Raw genomic sequence first — 18,870 nt, 5'->3', positions numbered from 1 at the left:
GTTACTAAGTGAGGTTCAGAGTTTACTCCAATATTTCTTAGCATAATTACTAAATGAAAATTGTAGGTTCGAAGATCTAGCAAACATTTCAACAGCTCATTTGATTACTATATGAATAATCTGTGGTGATGGCATGACTGACTTTCAAATATACCAATGCTTTCCTGGCCAGTGCTTTCTATTTCCTTAATGGCTCCCAAGTCCTTAGGAGTCAGAAAAGATTACAAGAGTTGAAACTCAAAAAGATGTGAAGAGGAAAGGAGACATAACTTTGCAATATGATGCAAAAAGAAGAAAAGAAAAAAAAAGGACATCGCTGTGAAGAAGAAAGTTGTTTCTGTGGATAGGACTGTGCATCATTTTCTTAGAATATAAGTATACTAATTACTGATTCATTATATCCTTTGACTATAAGCAAGAAGGGCTGCTTCTGTTCCATTCCCCATTTTTCTTTGTTCTTTAGAAATTTTCATCAGATGAAGGGAAGAGGTAAATGCATTTTCCTGGCTGCATGACTACAGGTAGTATATGGCGTGTTCTTTCCATTTGGTCTCAAAATCCAGTACTAGTAATGATAATGAGGATGATAACAGTAATTTATATTAACAGAGCACTTAATGTGCCAGGCACTATGTTAAGCATTTTACATGGATTATCTCATCTTAACCATCACAGAAACAATTAAATAGGTACTGTTACTAACTCTGATTCATTGAGGAAGAAATGAAGGGTTGACAGGGTTAGAAGAGCCTTCTCAACCTCAGCACTGTTGGCATCCTGGGCTGGATAGCTCTGCCCTTGTGAGCGCTGTCCTGTGTACTGTAGGATGTTTAGCAGCCTTTATCCGCTAGATGCCAGCAGCACCCTGACCTCAGCCGTGACAACCAAATGTGTCTCTAGATATTGCCAAATGTCCCTTAGGTGGGACAAAATCACCCCCATTGTGAACCACTGGCTTAAGTAATCTTGCCCAAGATCATATAGGGGGTAAGTAGAAGATCTGAGCTTTGAAACCAAGTAGACGGAATCACCAATCCAAGCTTTGAACTCTATACGCCATGCTGCCACATGCCCCTTGCTGTGATGTCTCTAGAGAGAGAAAAGAGCCAGCAGAAAGGCCCATCCTTTCACTGAAGGATTCTGGCACGAAATGGGGGATGTCTCAGTTCCAACTGGTAGGTATTATGATTACTGGAAAGAGATCTCAAAGGAGTCTTTTAGGAAGTAATTATGAAAACACACCTTTTGTACTACATGAGTATATAGTTCTGCTACTTGACAGAACTTTTTTGATACCTTTATATTTCAGAAGATTAAAATAAATAGCTGTGAAATTTTAAATCAGATTTTGTGGCCTTGAAATTTCATTAAGATCAAAGGTAAAGCCTTCAGCCTGGTATGACTTTGGAGTTTATCAGCTTCTAGTTTGTTTTGGTTAACTAATGGGTTGCTGCCCAGAGAGGAAGTACACAAGGTAGTGGTTTATCCAAAAATCTCACTGAGCCTTTAAAAGTCACCTTGTAAATTCCTGGTGACGTTCCTGTCCACCTCTTCCAGTTGCTGATGTCAAAATTCTTTAACTCTTAACCTATTTGACTGGTTTCTTAAAATCTAGCTGCTTCTTGCCACACTTATGCCCCCACCCTCCCTATAACCCCATCACCCACTCCAGGTCACTTCAACAGACTGATGGTTTTGCAGCGTTTTTCCTGCCTGCCTATCCAGATTAATGACGATTTTCTGTGGCAAACAATATTAGCTGCCAACCCCAATATCCATTCTTCCTTTGTGACAGAACTCTAGGCAATGTGCCTGCTGAAAAATGTCATGTCCTACCCTCTGTTACCAAAAGGTATATACAAGTGGAAGTAACTGGGTGAAACTTCTAGGAATCCTTGCTGCCTGTAATGCAGACATGTTGGCTGGAGGTCTAGTAACTGCCTTGAGAGCATGAGAAAAGACTAAGATAATAAAAGAGACAAACACCAGCAACTGCCTACTTCAACCTTCTCATTATGTGGGAAAAATAAATCCTTCTGTGTTAAGAATCATCGCATCTCTGTTGTTAGGAGCCAAGAACAATAACTCACGAATACACCTTTGAGTAGATCCTGTGACATACTGCCCCACCCCCCTTCAGAAATGAAAGCCTTATTCCTACAGTTGCTGGAAGTGCCAATGGCACACAGCCCTCAGCTCCTAACTTTCTTTGAGAGGTGCTTTTGTTAACAAGAGCTGCCTCACCTAAGGTCTTGTACTATCTAGGGCTGGCCCAAGTCCAATGACTGATTGATGAAGAGCTATTAATGTCCAGTCCCCTCACCCCAACTTGGAACAACTTTGAAGAGCTACCCCAGACCCAGGGCTTCCCACGGGATTGATGAGGCTTTCATTGAGATTCAACTGCAGTCCAACGTTTCCCTCAGCCTAATCTGGTTCCCTTCCCTTCAACAAATGCTGATCCCCAAAGCACTTCCTAATATACTTCCTAAAAATGACGGTTAAATGGCCTTTAAAATATTTTCCAAAGAATACCAGAGTGGAGAGAGGATCTAGAATAAAAGGGTTCCAAATTCAAGTAATCTTGGAGACTACTACTTTAACTGCTTCTAGAATGTTTATAATGCCTTTTAGAAGATGCAGAAGGTAACAACATTTACTAAATTTCTTTAGAAAAACATCTCTCAAAGTTAATTAGCTTTAAAGAGCTTGTTTACATTACACCTATTAACATCAAAAGAAATACACTTTGAGAAACACTGCTCTGAAATATACAACATATTAACTTTGTTCCTGTTTTAAAGTGTTACCTACAACAGCAAAACACTTGGCCTTATAAGCTCTTCACCATCGCTCCATCCAAGCTGTCCTTGCCGAAGTCACCAGTGACTTGCCTGTTACCAAATTCAGTCATTTCACAGTCCTCTTCTTACTTGATCCATCAGTGGCACTGACTCAGCTGATCAGCTCTTCTTAGAATACTGTTTTCACTTAGGATCCAGGATATTGCTTTCTGGGTTCTCCTCCTTTACAGACTAGGCTGGATCTATCCCCACCTTTCACTGGCCACTGCCCCGATCTAAATCTGGTCTTGCCTGAATTATTATTAAGAGTCCCCTAATTTGTTTGCCTGCTTCTACCTACAATCTGTTCTCAATAAGAGAGATACTTTTAAAATATAAATCAGATCATGTTACTCTAATAAGCAAAAATCTCTACTATCTATTTCACGTGTCCTCTATGTGTACCCTGTAAGACTACAACCTAGTGCTGCAGTGTTGTCTCACGGTACCAGAGCTGTGTTCTCAAGTCCTCTATACCATCCTGTCAGGCTACGTGGTATAGTAGGTCAGAGTAAAAAAACAAAACATAGAAACAAACAAACAAAAAAACTTGATCTTATGTTTAAAGTGCCATAGCGCCCCCCCCCCCAAATAAAAATAAAACCGGAAGATTTTACTCCACCTTTAAAGACTGAATATCAGAATTTATATAAAATGTATAGAGAATCCTTTGGCCTAGGGAAGTAGCATGAAGTAGTGGACAGAATACTGGACTAACAAGCAGAAGACCCTGAGTTCTAATTCCAGTTTTGCTATTAACTAGTGAACTTAAAAAAAAAAAATCGCTTAACTCCTGAGTCTTACTTACCAAATACGTAAAATTAAAGTTTCCAGGACTTTTTTGTTATAGATGATTTTTTTAAGCTGCATAGTGCTTCCTTCAGCCAAAATCTTATAAGAAAGTACAACATGTAAACTCAGTAAAATGATGATAACGGGGTGTACGTGTGTGTGTGCACATGCTCACGCTGTTCACACCCTCCCCACCTCCACCACGTGGCCTTGCAGCACCACAGCAGCAGTTTCAGACCTGAGTGATAAATGAAATCCCCAACAATTAAAAAAATTTCCATAATTTTCCTGACTGAACTTGAAATAAAAATGCTTCTCCGTGTAACCCCCAGGGAGCAACCAAATTAAAACAGAAAATTATGTAAACTTGGAAATTGTTATGATATTGAAATTAAAGGTCAGGATGTAATGATAAATGTAAACAGAAGATGGCAGACTTCAAAATATTTAGAGAAAGATTGAGTGTAATAATTTGTTTTGTTTAGGGCATAGATTTGGGAGGCACATGAAATCTAGTACCTGTAAAAGATTTCTAACCAGCAGAAAAAACGTCTGGCATTTGCATCAGGTAAATTCATAGTTTCTGGTTACCAATTAGATTGTCCAGATAGCTTTTTAAGATGTGCAGTTAATAACACAAGTATTCAGATCTTTGTGGCAAGAATATAATCCACTGTTTTACTGGCCTGGTTAACCCATAACTGTCTTATGAGTATGGTCAGCTAAATTCAAATCCTTTAGTTAATACAGGTTTAAAGACCAAGGCAGTATTTCCCATGAATTTATTTGGCCCTTAATAATAGTAAAATAAGCTCTTTATAAAATTATTTAAAGCCTGAGTGTTTAAACTTTTAATAAAGTCAAAATCACTTAGATTCTATAGTATATAGTCTTATTCTTATATATGAGAATATAAAAAAATTCACTTCTGGAGGCTGTCACTAGTTTCCCTAAGCCCTAGACTTTTGTATTAGATTTGAGTTTACCATTAAACAAAGTTAGCAGTTGGGTACTAAAACAAAAGTAACAACTTTTATCTGGAAAACAAACTATGTTCCAGGAATTATGTGGATACAACTGCCATGTACTGACACATAAGTATAGATTCATAGTTTGGGGTGCTTTGACTCTCCTAGAATAGAGGATATATTAAAGGTTTCACCATGAGATTTAAAAGCTCCTTTAATTCTTTACTGAAAACAAAAAGACTGTTTCTACTCAAAGCAAGCATCCTACTAATATGGAGGAATGAATGATGAAAAGAAACTCGGTATTTATCTTACTTTGCCATCTATATACATTTTGGTTTGTCACATTTTTCAAAAGTAAAGATCCTGTGATTAACAAACCGAAGTGTTTCTTTAACCATCAAAAACCATCATAGTTTCTGACTAGCTAAATTGTTACATAAAGTTTATACTACCATCAATATTTTAGTACAACACAATTTGTTGTCATGTCCCTGAAAGTGATAAAGCACCTACTCAAATTCTAAAATACATTAACAAATTCATGACTCACCTTCCAAGCATGGTAAGTACCAGAGGGATCAGTCTGATATAATCTTGGGATACCATCATCATCAAAACCTACAATTAAGGCAGAAATACCAAAAGGTCTTCGTCCATTGCTTTGTGTATATTTCTGAAAAATAAAATGTTTTCATGACTACTTTCTATATGAGGCCTTTTAAAGAAAGGACAACACTATTATTTATCAAATAACAAATTCTAATAGTAAAGTATTCCTGATAAAATGATCTTTATTAATCCCTATTGCGTATAACTTCAAGATCCTCTTCATTTTTCTGTACTAACCACAATCCATGATGAAAATTTTAAGAAATAACTGTACACAGTATGTAAAATAAAATCGTAAGTTTCTTATGTATGGTCTTAAATTTGTTTTCTCGTTGCCTTATGTAAGTTTGGTAACATAACTACACTGTAATCTTTTTCTTACTTCAGAGAACTGTGCATGTCATACCATTTTGGTTCCCAATAAAGCTGATTTCAATGAGCTGTGCTTTGGAAGCATGTCCTTGGTTTACTTTGAGGGACACTTTGTTATTATCAAGTATTCTTACTTGATACCATTACTATCAAGTATATTCTGTTCACTATACCAAGTTATCTCTACATAAAAACCCAACTAAGACATTTCTTTCAGTACCAAGACAAGGAACTTCTGTTTCTCTTGAAGAAAAAATATGTTTTTTCCTGACTGACAATGGGGCACTGGAAACCAGTGGTATTTCTTTTTATTTTAGTGCCAGGAACTTTCTGAATTTGTGCTCTAGGGAGTGGAATTCACGCTTATTCTGAGACTGGCGTCCACAGAAGTTGTGCAGAGAGGCAGCTCTGGCAGAAAACTCAGGACTACATTTGTAGGCAGCTGTAAGAACTGTATATAACTCTATGGCTTGAGATAGCTTTATACCAGCTTTCTTCTTGGACTCGTCTACATATCTATTTTTAAATTTTAATTGTATTATATCTATATTTGTAGGCCACTTTAAGTTTTGTGTTTTTTTGTTTGTTTGGGTTTTTTTTTTTGGCTTCATGGCTTGTCGGATCTTAGTTCCCAGACCAGGGATTGAACCCAGGAAGCATGGAGTCCTAACCACTGGACCGCCAGGGAATCCCAAACCACTTTAAATTTTGAATGCAAATAGTGAGTTAAAACATAAACTCTTTTTTTTTTAATAACATACTTTTATTTTTTATAAATTTATTTATTTTTATTTTTGGCTGCGTTGGGTCTTCGTTGCTGCGCGGTCTTTCTCTAGCTGTGGTGAGCAGTGGCTACTCTTCGTCGTGGTGCGTGGGCTTCTCATTACAGTGGCTTTTCTTGTTGCGGAGCACAGGCTCTAGGCACGTGGGCTTTAGTAGTTGTGGTACGCAGGCTTAGTAGTTGTGGCTCACAGACTCTATAGAGCACAGGCTCAGTAGTTGTGTTGCATGGGCTTAGTTGCTCCGCAGTATGTGGGATCTTCCCGGATGAGGGATCGAACCCATGTCCCCTGCATTGGCAGGCGGATTCTTAACCACTGCACCACCAGGGAAGTCCACAATATAAACTCTTAAAGAATAGGGTTTGTCTTTTCTCTCTGTGTTTCCTAATGTTCCTAGTTCACACCTAGGTATGAAGTAGATGTTTTGTAAATATACTTTAGAGGAGAGAAACTTTTACTTTATTTGCTTAATTAACCACTTTTTTTGTTTTGTTTTGTTTTGGCTGCGCCGCGCTGCATGTGGGATCTTAGTTCCCCCACCAAGGATCAAATCCGCGCCCGCTGCACTGGAAGCGTGGAGTCGTAACCACTGGGCCTCAAGGGAAGTCCTAATCAACCACTTTTTAATGAAAAAGTAACACATGCACAGCTTAAAATAATTTAAAAGGACAAAAGGTGTACATGGGGATAACTCTTTTGTCCCAGAGCCTCAGGCTCCTGCTCAGGAGCAACCCCACTGTTACAGATTCACAATGTATATTTCTATAAATGTTCCACGCATAATAGCTTTTGTATTTCCAAAAGAAAACCTAAAAACCACAATTGGGAACCTTGTATACACAATGTTCCACACCTTGTTTTTTGGTGAGTACCTTTTAACTACTGGGAAAATCAAAGCAAAGAAAAAAGAAAAACAGAACAATATAAAAATGTTGAACTTTCTTGAAACATGAATTAAATTTTTAAAAAATGTATGTAATCTAAAACTTTAATATCTAGAATATATAGAACCTATTAAAACATCTCTATGTAGACAAATGGTAAAATCCATGCCAGGAAGCATTCTAAATGCTTTAAAATATACTAAATCACTTAATCCATACTGCAATTCAACAAACATTATTGTAACATTCATTTTATAAATAAGAAAATTGAGGCGAAACAGGCTAAATAGTTTGCCCAAGGCATTAACTAGGAAGTAGCAAAGCCAGGATTTAAATCCCAAAATTCTGGCTCCTGGGAGCACATTCTTAACTACTAGAGTGCCTGTCAAAAGGAAAGATAGTTTACACTGGCAAGCCAACATGTGGAAAAAAATTGACCTTACTACTAATTATAAAATACAAATTAAAACAACTATTACAGTACTGTGTTATACTTATTTGCAAAATAAAAGAAAAATGGAAAACCCAATGCTGATGATTCTTCAGGGATGTATTTATGCATTGCTAGTTGTACAATAAAAATTTGTTCAATCTTTTTAGAAAGCAATTTAGCTACATATAACAAGAGTCTTAAAACTAATTACAATCTCTAATCTAGTAATTCCATACTGAAAATTAATTTAACAATATAATTCAAAAAAGAAAAAAAAGCTGTGACAAAGATAGAGTAATGTTATTAAAGCAGCAGATTGAGAGAGAGACAGAGAGAAAGGCAGAGAGAGAGAGAGAGAGAAGGAGAAAAGGAAAGAAACTGGAAACAACCTAAATAATTACCAGATAACAACTAGAAACAGTACTATATAGTTCATAAGGATGGTAAGTATAAGGAGATGTTGCCATATTTAAAGAACAAAGAAAATGATAATAAATGAAATAATACTTGTATGCATCATGATTATACTAAATGTCAAATCAGGTATCTACACATGGACTCAGAAGAAGTCATATCTAAACCTGATCAGTTGTGTTTAGCTTTGTAGGTGAAAAACTCATGGGTATTTCTTTGGAAAACTTTAAAACATGTGTTTTACTACTACATCTCTGATGTAGAAATCTGTACAACTGTAGAAATCTCCTTAAAAGGTTACTCGTTTTTTAAAATTTAATATAATTCTCAGAGTTGACATTGATTGAGATTTCTGATGATCAAATCAATCCACTCCACTGGAATAAGAATGTGAGTTTGAAGTTAAGTGTGAGAAATAATAAGGAATTTAGGACATTTTAATAGACTAAATGGTTGGAGTGACTGTAGTATTCCCATGACAGGACCCATAATGATGGAAAAGAAGAAAACTTGAAGAAATCTGTTGGAATACTGGCTTACCTGCTTTAAGGTTGCTATGAAGCGAGTTATATATTCTACAGTGACTGGGTCCTCAACTGTAAGCTTATGACTCTGGCACTCCACACGAGCTCTGCTTATTACTACTCTTGCATCAGCAGTCAGTCCTATAAAAGTAGTCGATACATTACAAAAAAAGGATGACATTTTTTCTTGTCAAAAGGGTTTTGGCCACCATGATATTTTTCTTGTAACATCCTTTGTTTTTTCCAATATATGTTCTTAATAAAGGATTTATAAAATAGACTATAACTCATCCTAAATTAGTTTCCTTCATTTGATACATTCTTATTTACTTTTTAAAGAAAATTGTTTTGAAGAATAATGTTTAAACACTAATGTTAAGTCACCTATTTCCCAAAGATCAAAATGGTTTAATTCACAGGACAGTAAGTCCCCTACATACGAACGAGTTTTGTTCCGAAAGTGCATTCATAAGTCCAATTTGTTCCTAAGTCCAACAAAGTTAGCCTAGGTACCCAACAAACACAATTGGCTATATAGTACTGTACTGTAATAGGTTTATAATACTTTTCACACAAATAATACATAAAAAACAAAAATAAAGAAAACATTTTTAATCTTACAGTACAGTACCTTGAAAAGTACAGTAGTACAGTACAACAGCAGACATCCAGGGGCTGGCATCAAGTGAACAGGCAAGAAGAGTTACCAACTGGAGGAGGGAGAGGAGGTGAGAGATGGTAGAGCTGAAGGATCGTCGGCAATAGGAGATGGAGCACAAGCTCCAATTTCACTCACGCCTGATGTTGATGGCACAGGTTCTGGCTCCTTGCTGGATTCAATTCTATCTACATGCTTGAAAAAACGATCCAGTGATGTCTGGGTAGTATCTCTTTTTTTCTCGTCATAGATGACACGGTAGCACTGGACTGCATTCTGAATGGCTGCTGCAACCTTTGTGTACCATTCTATGTTCGGGTCCTGTCCTCAAAAACTAACAGCGCCTCGTCAAAGAAAATCCCCTTGTCATTTCCTGCGTTGAGAATCTCTTCAGGTCTTCAGCAGTACCACCTACATCACTGCTGCTTTTACCCTTGCTTCCGGATATCCTGGGCTTGAAATAAAGACACTGTACTACTGTACTCTATACAGTACTGTAAAGTACATAAAACCATAACCACTTGTAGAGGATGCACGCACATGACAATGTACACCAGACACGTGAACTAACTTATGTGATTGGACATGTGAAGACCCGTTTGCATCTTTGAAAGTTCTCAACTCGAAGGTTCGTATGTAGGGGACTTACTATAGCTGGTTTGATTATTAGGTTTTATTAAATTAAAAAAAAAAATCTCTGTAGTCATATTTTTTTTTAACTTTTTTGAGAAGATATCAGTGGCAGATTGTTCAAAGGTTGATGGTCTGTCCTAATTCCAGAACCAAGATACTTATTACCTAAACCATGAAGTAAGCTGGATTTCTTCTGATGAAAACAATGAGTATTACTTCATTATCAAACAGAATTCAGTCTGCATTCAGTATAACTGTGACATGTCACTTCTCAGCTTTTTGTCTAAGATTAGGGGTTTGAAAATCAGGAATGTTAAAACAGAAAAAGAAGGGAATTCCCTGGTGGTCCAGTGGTTAGGACTCTGTGCTTCCACTGCCGATGGCCTGGGTTCAATCCCTGGTCGGGGAACTAAGATCCCACAAGCCATGCGGCCAAAAAAGAGAAAGAGAGAAAGAGAAAGAAAGAAAGAAAAAACTTCATCTTGCTTTTGTCATACCAAAACATCATGTGATGAATTCTCAACACTTCTAATAAGGAGATAGAAGGTGTTTCTATCAAAAGAAAAACAAACTGACCAAAAACTTAAATGGATTCTAATAATTACAAACATTTCTACTAAAGACTTTTTTGGCATTTGACCTTTCCATCACCATTTTCTTTCTTTCTCCACTCTCTTAATATCATATTGCCCAAAAAATTCTTTCACAAAATCTCTGAAACAGCCGTTTCCCACATAACCATCAATCTTTTGCAGTCAGAGACTCTTGTTTCCCTTCCACACCATTTCAAAACGTGTTTCTACAAACCTGGAAGAACTGTCAGCTCCTGAAGATAGTTAACAGTAACCAATGTTGTCAGAATATGCCGCTGTTAAGAACACTCTAACATTCATGAGTAGGGTGTGAATTATAATCAGATACTCAGTTAAAGAAGAGAAACTGATTCTCTTCTCTTTGCAAAGGTTATCTGAGAGAAAGAAATGGGAACAGATTGACTTAGCCTACCCTATAGACTAAAAGCTTCACTCAACTTAAAAATATGATCAGAAAGGAGATTTTGAAGTACAGTTTTCCCCTTTACATGTAAATATGGTCCAAAACTACAGAAAAATAAAAGTATCATACTTAGAAAGTAGTAATGTAACTACTTCAAGGAAAAAAATAAGTGATAAATTTGTCAAACCATACGAGTAACACAGTTGTGTATATGTGTCTGTTTTTAAATAAGAACTAGCAATTATACAAATCAATACTAAATGGCTAGGAAAAAGAGAACCACTTCTATTTAAAGATACATTGAAAATTGCAATTTCACTTTATTTATAAATAGGCAACTTATAGAAGAAATGAGTCCTCAGTCTGTTGCTTTTAAATTTATACAACTTTAACTTGAAAATACTATCATAATGTTGATCTTTTCAAAGAACCAAATCTCGGGTCCATTGCTTTTTCTCTATTGTTTTTCTGTTCTCTATTTTACATATCTCTGCTCTAATCTTTATTATTTCCTTCCTTCTGCTGGCTTTGGGTTTATAGTTTGTTCTTTTACTAGTTCTTAATGTAAAGTTAGATTGCTAAATTGAAATCTTTCTTTTTTTTAATGTAAGCATTTATAGCTATAAATTTTCCTCTTAGCAATCCTTTTGCTGCATCCCGTAAGTTTTGTATGTTGTGTTTTCATCTTCATTTGTCTCAAGATATTCTCTAATTTCTCTTGTGATTTCTTCTTTGATTCATGGGGTTTTTTTAGGCATACTCTTTAATTTCCACATATTGTGGATTTTTCAACTTTTCTTCTGCTCTTGATTTCTAGTTTTATTCAATTTTGGTCAGAAAAAATACTTTGTATGATTTCAACCTTTTAAAATTTATTAAGACTTGTTCTGTGGCAAGATGATTCCTTTTATAAGACAGTAAGGTAAAGGCTATTTTTTGCTCAATAAAGTTTTTAAACTTCAATACAAAATTTTGGTTTTGAAAAAACACAATTAGAAAATGAGCAAAAAGAAAAAAAAGACAAGAAATATGTCTTGTTTGCTATACAGTGGCAAATAAACACATGAAAATATGTTCAACATCATTAGCTATGAGGCAAATGCAAATTAAATCCAACGAGATTTCACGACACACCTATACAAATGTCTAAAATAAAAAATAGTAACAACACCAAATGCTAATGAGGAGGCAGAGAAAATGAATCATTCATACATTGTTAGCAAGAATGCAAAATAGTACAGCCTCTCTGGAAAACAATTTGGTGGTCTTCTATTAAACTAAACATGCATTATTATATGACCCAGAAACTGTGCTCAAGCATTTATCCCAGAAAAATGAAAACCTACGTTCACGCAAAAACCTGTACACGAATGTTCACACCAGCTTTATCTGTAATAGGCAAAAATTGGAAATAATCCAAATGTCCTTTAATTGGTGAGTTGTTAGCAAAGTGTGGTATATCCCGTACCATGGAATACTATTCAGCAATAAAAAGCAATGGAGTAATGACGTATGCAATAACTTGGATGAACTGCAAGGGAATTATGCTGAACAAGAAAAGTCAATATGAAAAGGTTATATACCACATGATTTTATTCATACAACATTCTCATGCAAAATTACACAGACAGAGAATAGATTAGTAGTTGCCAGATGCCAGAGACAAGAAGGAGTAGCATGATGTAGCCCTGTGATGACCAAAGAGTTGTATATCTTGATTTTGGTGATGGCTACATGAATGTACACATGTTAAATCTATTAAACCTACACACACACACACGCACACACACACACACATACAAATGCACGCAAATGAATGCACGTAGAACTGGTGAAATCTCGATAAGCTCTGTGGCTTGTACCAATGTCAATTTACTGGTTTTTAAAGATGTTACCTTTGGAGGAAACTGGGCAAAGGGGACTTCCCTGTGTTTTTTTGTAACTTCCTAAGTATAATTATTTCAAAGTAAAAAGTTTAAAAAGAAAACAGCTACCTAAAGTTATAATTAAGGTAATATATTTCTTTTAACATTTATATTTTATTAAAGTTCATTATCAGAAATGCTGGTTTAGAGTTGTGATCTCCCAAAAAATATAAGGCGTACTGTTTATGTTTAATAAGAAATGGAGTTTAGCTCTACATGTTGTATAAATATTGCATAACAGCTACAGAGGGGCCAACTGTTACCCTACTACACCAAGATACTCTATCATTACTGTAGGTCCCTAAGTACCTGCAAAAGCCATGCAGACATGGTCATCAAGGGCACAAATTTTCCTCACAGTTCTTTCATCTTGAAGCTTGGCAACAGATTTTTTTTCGACCCCAAGCACAACTATATCAGTACCTCGAATTCCAACCTGTTGAGTCATTAAAAAAACATAACGAGTTGTCAGTTTTAACACTAAAATCAAATTATTCTAACATATGACTTATGGAGAAAGGCTTTTCCTTAACCTTCAATAAAAATGAGAAAAGGAGTCTTCTAAGAAAATAGATGCATAGGTGTAGGCTTACTGGAAGTTCATTTCCCAAACTCAAAGCAAAGACAAATAGGTATAAACTAGAAGAATATACCACCAATGCTGAAACTACATGAGTGTTGTCCTAATCTCATACAGTACACCTAAAGAAGTACTATCTCAATATAGAAAAATTTTAACCCAAATGAAAGATGCTGGAAATACATGTAAATTCCTTATAGAATGGGTAGTCCTAGTGCTGGTGGTAGGAGAAGTAGTATAGAAAGTCAAGTAGAAAAAATCCTGAAAGCTCTCCCATGAATCTCACAATTTGGAGGGATAAGGAATAGGGGCCGTAAGCAGCCAAGAGAAAGACCAAATGCCCTCACGCTACATCAGTGATAAGGAAAACCTCAATGCAAACATGAATATAATAAGAAGAATCACTATTGCTCCACTCTCCACTCCTTCATTTGGGAAGGAAGTGGGAAAAAGTTTAAAGAATAATGTATAAGGGTAGTAACTCTCAGATAGGGACTTCTGGGAAACATGACCCTTTTCTCAGGGGTTCAAGAGTAATCTATGAAAATTTTAATTCTGTACTACAATGTAATGTAAATATTTTGAGAGGCATTTGTGTTTTATGATTGCCTTGTGACCAAATGTGGTATTAGTACTGTTTTATACAACATAATTATGCAAAAAGGTGTGCTTGAATTAGTATTACTGAAGTAAAAATATAGAACAAGTTAAATATATAGAACTAGATCTGAGACTACATCTTCCAGTTAAGTAAAACACAGACAATTTATCAAGGCTTTTGCTCTTATTCCCTTACTTCAAGTCTGTCAGTTTATCCAATATTCCTTCTCTTACCATTCTATCCAACATCAGCTACCCTCCCCCCACATCCCACCATCACTTAATACACACATGTCGAACTTTATACCCTACAGGGAATATGCCTTTCTACCAAGCCGTGGGACATTATAACACTTTAACATATATTAGGACTCAAAAAAAATCTCAATATTTTCCCAAAATTGAAATAAATCAAATTCAATTCATTGATCACAAGAGAACACAATAATTTATGTAGCTCTCACCTAAATAATTTTTGACTTGATAAAGTGATTAAAACTGTCAAAACAGACTCTTTAGAAAATGTTTATAATGAAAATCCTAATATTAAAGTCTTCTGTGGATGAAGTTAGGCTCAGAAGAAAATTCAGAATCTCACTTTATAAAATCAAATAAAAATTAAGAATTCATTCAAGAAGATCAAAAAGGAATAAAAATACTTAAGCTAAACTTAAGAGGCGAAGTAAGGCAAAAGCAGAAATTAATGGTTAGGGAGAAAACAATACAATTGATAAATAATACTAAGATTAAAAAAAAATTTTTTTTTTAAATTTTTGGCAGCGCTGAGCAGCTTGCGGGATCTCAGTTCCCTGACCAGGGGTTGAACCTGGACCACGGCAGTGAAAGCCCAGAATCCTAACCAATAGGTCACCAGCGGACTCCCCAAGATATGTTTTTTAAAAGAAATAATTAAAAGCAGTATTTCAGTTAATATAGCCAAGAGGAGGAAAGGATAAAATAAATATATGCAAGTGTGAAAAGTAGGAATTTAAAAATTCTAAGTTAATAAATTTGAAAATCTGACTGGAAAAAAGATGACAGATTAGAAAAATTAAAAATTGCTCATACTTACTCAAGAAAAGATAGAAGTCTCACTCTCACTAACCAACATGGGATAATGTCAGGAAAGAACTATTTCTCAAAAGCAAGTGTCAGACCTAGAAGGTTCATGGATAAATTCTTTCTAATCTTCTGTTATAGGTACTTCCTATGCTATTTAAATTATTCTACGGTGCAGATCAAAATTGAAATATTCCTAATGCTTTTTTAAAATTATTTTTATTGACTGATTGATTTTTGGCTGCGTTGGGTCTTCGTTGCTGTGCGCGGGCTTTCTCTAGTTGCGGCGAGCGGGGGCTACACTTCATTGTGGTGCGTGGGCTTCTTATTTCTGTGGCTTCTTTTGTTGCGGAGCATGGGCTCTAGGTGCCCGGGCTTCAGTAGTTGGAGCACGTGGGCTCATTATTTGTGGCACACGGGCTTAGTTGCTCCGCAGCATGTGGGATCTTCCTGGACCAGGGATCGAACCCGTGTCCCCTGCATTGTCAGGCGGATTCTTAACCACTGCGCCACCAGAGAAGTCCCCCTAATGCTTTCGGGGAAAGCTACGTAACAATGTTAAAATCTGGCAAAAAGTACTAATGATTTTCACTTAGGAAACCTGATGCCCATTCAAAATGATATTCATAAATAGAATCTAGAGGTACAGAAAAATAACAATATACCATAAATAGTATGGTTCATTCCAGGAGTTTTAGGAACATCAATAAAAGTAAATCTTTTAATATAAATGTTACACTGGGTAAGTGGAGATCTGTTATTTTTGGCCTTCTGATAAAAACAGAACTTCAATTGTTCTTGAAAAAATACTGAGTCTTCAGGTGGGGCTATAATGTAACCCAGCCTAGCCAAATGATAAATCCTTAAAGTTTTATTGGAAGTGTTTGGAAGACAAGATAATTCCTTCTGCTGTACCTAGAGCTGGGAGCCTGAAGCCTAGGGCTCTCTGGGAGCCACCACGTAGAGATGTTATGTCTGAGGGTGAAAGTAATAGGGAGAGGAAGCAAGAGATAGAAGGGGAGAGAGAAGGAGAGAAAGGGAGGAAGAGACACACCAGTTCTGCTGTCATCGTTTAATACCCTAGCAGCCATATAGTTGAACCTGAAAGGAAGGTTTACCGCTGCTCCCTTTGGATACTTGACTCAATAGATTTACTTTTTTTGCTTAAATTAGTTTGATTTGAATTTCTGATACCGGCAACTGAAGTAGTACAAACTAAAACAATCAAATTGTAAAAATAAAAAGTAAATGATAAAACTACAAAGACGTGATAAAATTCAACATCCATACCTAAATTAAAAATAACACTAGAAAAGCAGGAAGAAGATTATTTGTGAAAACTATTTCACAGCTTGTTAAAAGTATCACAAACCAGCAGCCAGGTTCGTCTCAGAGTATGAATCACCGTCCATTCAACTGTTCAAGCCAAAAATCTGGTTGACATCCTTTATCATTCCTTCTTCCACACTACCCATTTCCAATCAATCACTAAGTTTCTGTCCATTTTACCTGCAAAAGCTATCCACTTCTTCCTTTCACCACTCTAGTAAAAACAACCATCATTTCTTGCCTGGACTACATACTACTGCATATCCTAATAGGTTTTCCAGTTTCTTCTCTTGCTCCCCACCTTCCTCCTTCCATCCTCCCCCTTCACTGTACCCTCATCTAGTCTCCACAAAGCAGCCAGCATGAGCATTTAAAAACATCAACAAGGTCAGATTACTCTCCAGTTGAATATCCTTCCGCTGCCCTTAGAAACTTTTTTCAAACTCCTTAGTCTTACCAGTAGAGCTGGGTATGATCTGGCCCCTGCCTACTTCTCCAATAGTATGTCACTGCTGTTAACCAAGCACCAGCTACACTACCTCTTTCAAGACTTCTCAAACACAATTCTGTTTCCCTCCCCTGAGCCTTCACATGTGGTATTCCCACTGTCTGGAATGCTTCTCCTCTTATTTCAGGTCTCAATTTAAATCTCACCTCAAGGAATCCTTCTGTATTATTCTCTAAACAATCTATCTGTTCATGCAATCAACACATTTATAATTATTTATTCATTATACTTATCTCTCCAAATCGTTAAATCTATGAGGGCCAAAAAAACAATCAGGCAAATCTAGATGGGGGATACTACTGAACAATTAATCCAGTCTCTTCAAAAAGTCCAAGGCATGAAAATAAGGGGGGATGCTGTTCAAGAATAAAAGAGATATCTAACAGCTTACTGCAATGCATGGACTTTAGATTCAGACGCAAACAAAAGAACTATAAAAAGATATTTTGTAAGCAATAAGGAAAATTAGAATGTAGACTATTACAAAATATTAAGGAGTTTTTGTTAATTTCATTGGGAGTGATCATGGTTTTAAAAAAACATCCTTTTTGGGACTTCCCTGGTGGTCCAGTGGGTAGGACTCCATGCTCCCAATGCAGGGGGCCCAGGTTCGATCCCTGGCTGGGGAACTAGATCCTGCATGCGTGCCACAACGAAGAGTTCTCATGCCACAACGAAGAGTTCGCATGCCACAACTAAGAAGTCCGCATGCTGCTACTGAGGAGTCCACATGCCGCAACTAAAGATCCTGCATGCTGCAACAAAGATCCCCTGTGCTGCAACTAAGACCCGGCGCAGCCAAAGTAAATAAATAATAAATAAATATTAAAATAAATAAATAAAAATAAAAAACATCCTTTTTAATCGAGATAAATACTGAAATATTTACAGGGGAAATATCATAATATCTGGGATTTATTTTAAAATACTCCATTGAAAAATGAATTTCAACTTCAGCCTCATACCATATACAAAAATTAACTCAATATGGATCATAGAATTTGCCTGGGGACTTCCCTGGTGGTGCAGTGGTTAAGAATCCGCCTGCCAATGCAGGGGACATGGGTTCGAGCTCTGGTCTGGGAAGATCCCACATGCTGTGGAACAACTAAGCCTGTGCACCACAACTACTAAGCCTGCACTCTAGAGCCCAAAAGCCCACAACTACTGAGCCCACGTGTCACAAAAACTGAAGCCCTCGCACCTAAAGCCCATGCTCCGCAACAAGAGAAGCCACTGCAATGAGAAGTCCACGCACCGCAACAAAGAGTAGCCCCCACTCACCACAACTAGAGAAAAGCCCACACGCAGCAACGAAGACCCAACACAGCCAAAAAAAATAAATAAATAAATAAATAAATTTATTTAAAAAAAAAAGAATTTGCCTGTGAAGCCATCACATCCTGAACTTTTGTTTGTTGGAAGATTTTAAATCATAGTTTCAATTTCAGTACTTGTAATTTGTCTGTTCATATTTTCTATTTCTTCCTGGTTCATTCTTGGAAGGTTGTACCTTCTAAGAATTTGTCCATTTCTTCTAGATTGTCCATTTTAATGGCGTATAGTTGCTTGTAGCAGTCTCTTAGGAGCCTTTGTATTTCTGTGGTATCCATTGTAACCTCTCCTTTTTCATTTCTAATTTTATTAATTTGAGCCCTCTCCCTTTTTTTCTTGTTGAGTCTGGCTAAAGGTTTATCAATTTTGTTTATCTTCTCAAAGAACCAGCTTTTAGTTTCATTGATCTTTGCTATTGTTTTCTTTGTTTCTATTTCATTTATTTCTCCTCTGATCTTTATGATTTCTTTCCTTCTACTAATCTGGGTTTTGTTTGTTCTTCTTTCTCTAGTTGCTTTAGGTGTAAGGTTAGGTTGTTTATTTGAGATTTTTCTTGTTTCTTGAGGTAGGATTGTATTGCTATAAACTTCCTTCTTAGAATTGCTTTTGCTGCATCCCATAGG

At 36.4% G+C, this 18,870-nt stretch overlaps 1 protein-coding gene and 1 non-coding gene across 2 annotated transcripts in view; one reads left to right on the top strand and one right to left on the bottom strand.

Annotated features, from left to right (window-relative positions):
* The window catches only part of PSMA8 (proteasome 20S subunit alpha 8), a 29,519-nt gene that overhangs the window by 2,449 nt on the left and 8,200 nt on the right, over positions 1-18,870 (bottom strand). Inside the window, exons 2-4 of the mRNA XM_059894568.1 lie at positions 13,146-13,272; positions 8,641-8,765; positions 5,157-5,279 (exon numbers count right to left, since the gene is read on the bottom strand). Coding sequence (XP_059750551.1) covers positions 5,157-5,279; positions 8,641-8,765; positions 13,146-13,272 — 375 coding nt within the window. The remainder of the gene's footprint in view (positions 1-5,156; positions 5,280-8,640; positions 8,766-13,145; positions 13,273-18,870) is intronic.
* On the top strand, positions 17,469-17,541 carry TRNAW-CCA (transfer RNA tryptophan (anticodon CCA)). The gene has a single exon. It is a non-coding gene; the product is annotated as a tRNA-Trp (tRNA).

Source organism: Balaenoptera ricei, chromosome 14, assembly GCF_028023285.1.
Source record: "Balaenoptera ricei isolate mBalRic1 chromosome 14, mBalRic1.hap2, whole genome shotgun sequence".
Classification (NCBI taxonomy): Eukaryota; Metazoa; Chordata; class Mammalia; order Artiodactyla; family Balaenopteridae; genus Balaenoptera; species Balaenoptera ricei.
This window is presented reverse-complemented; position numbering and strand designations above follow the sequence as displayed.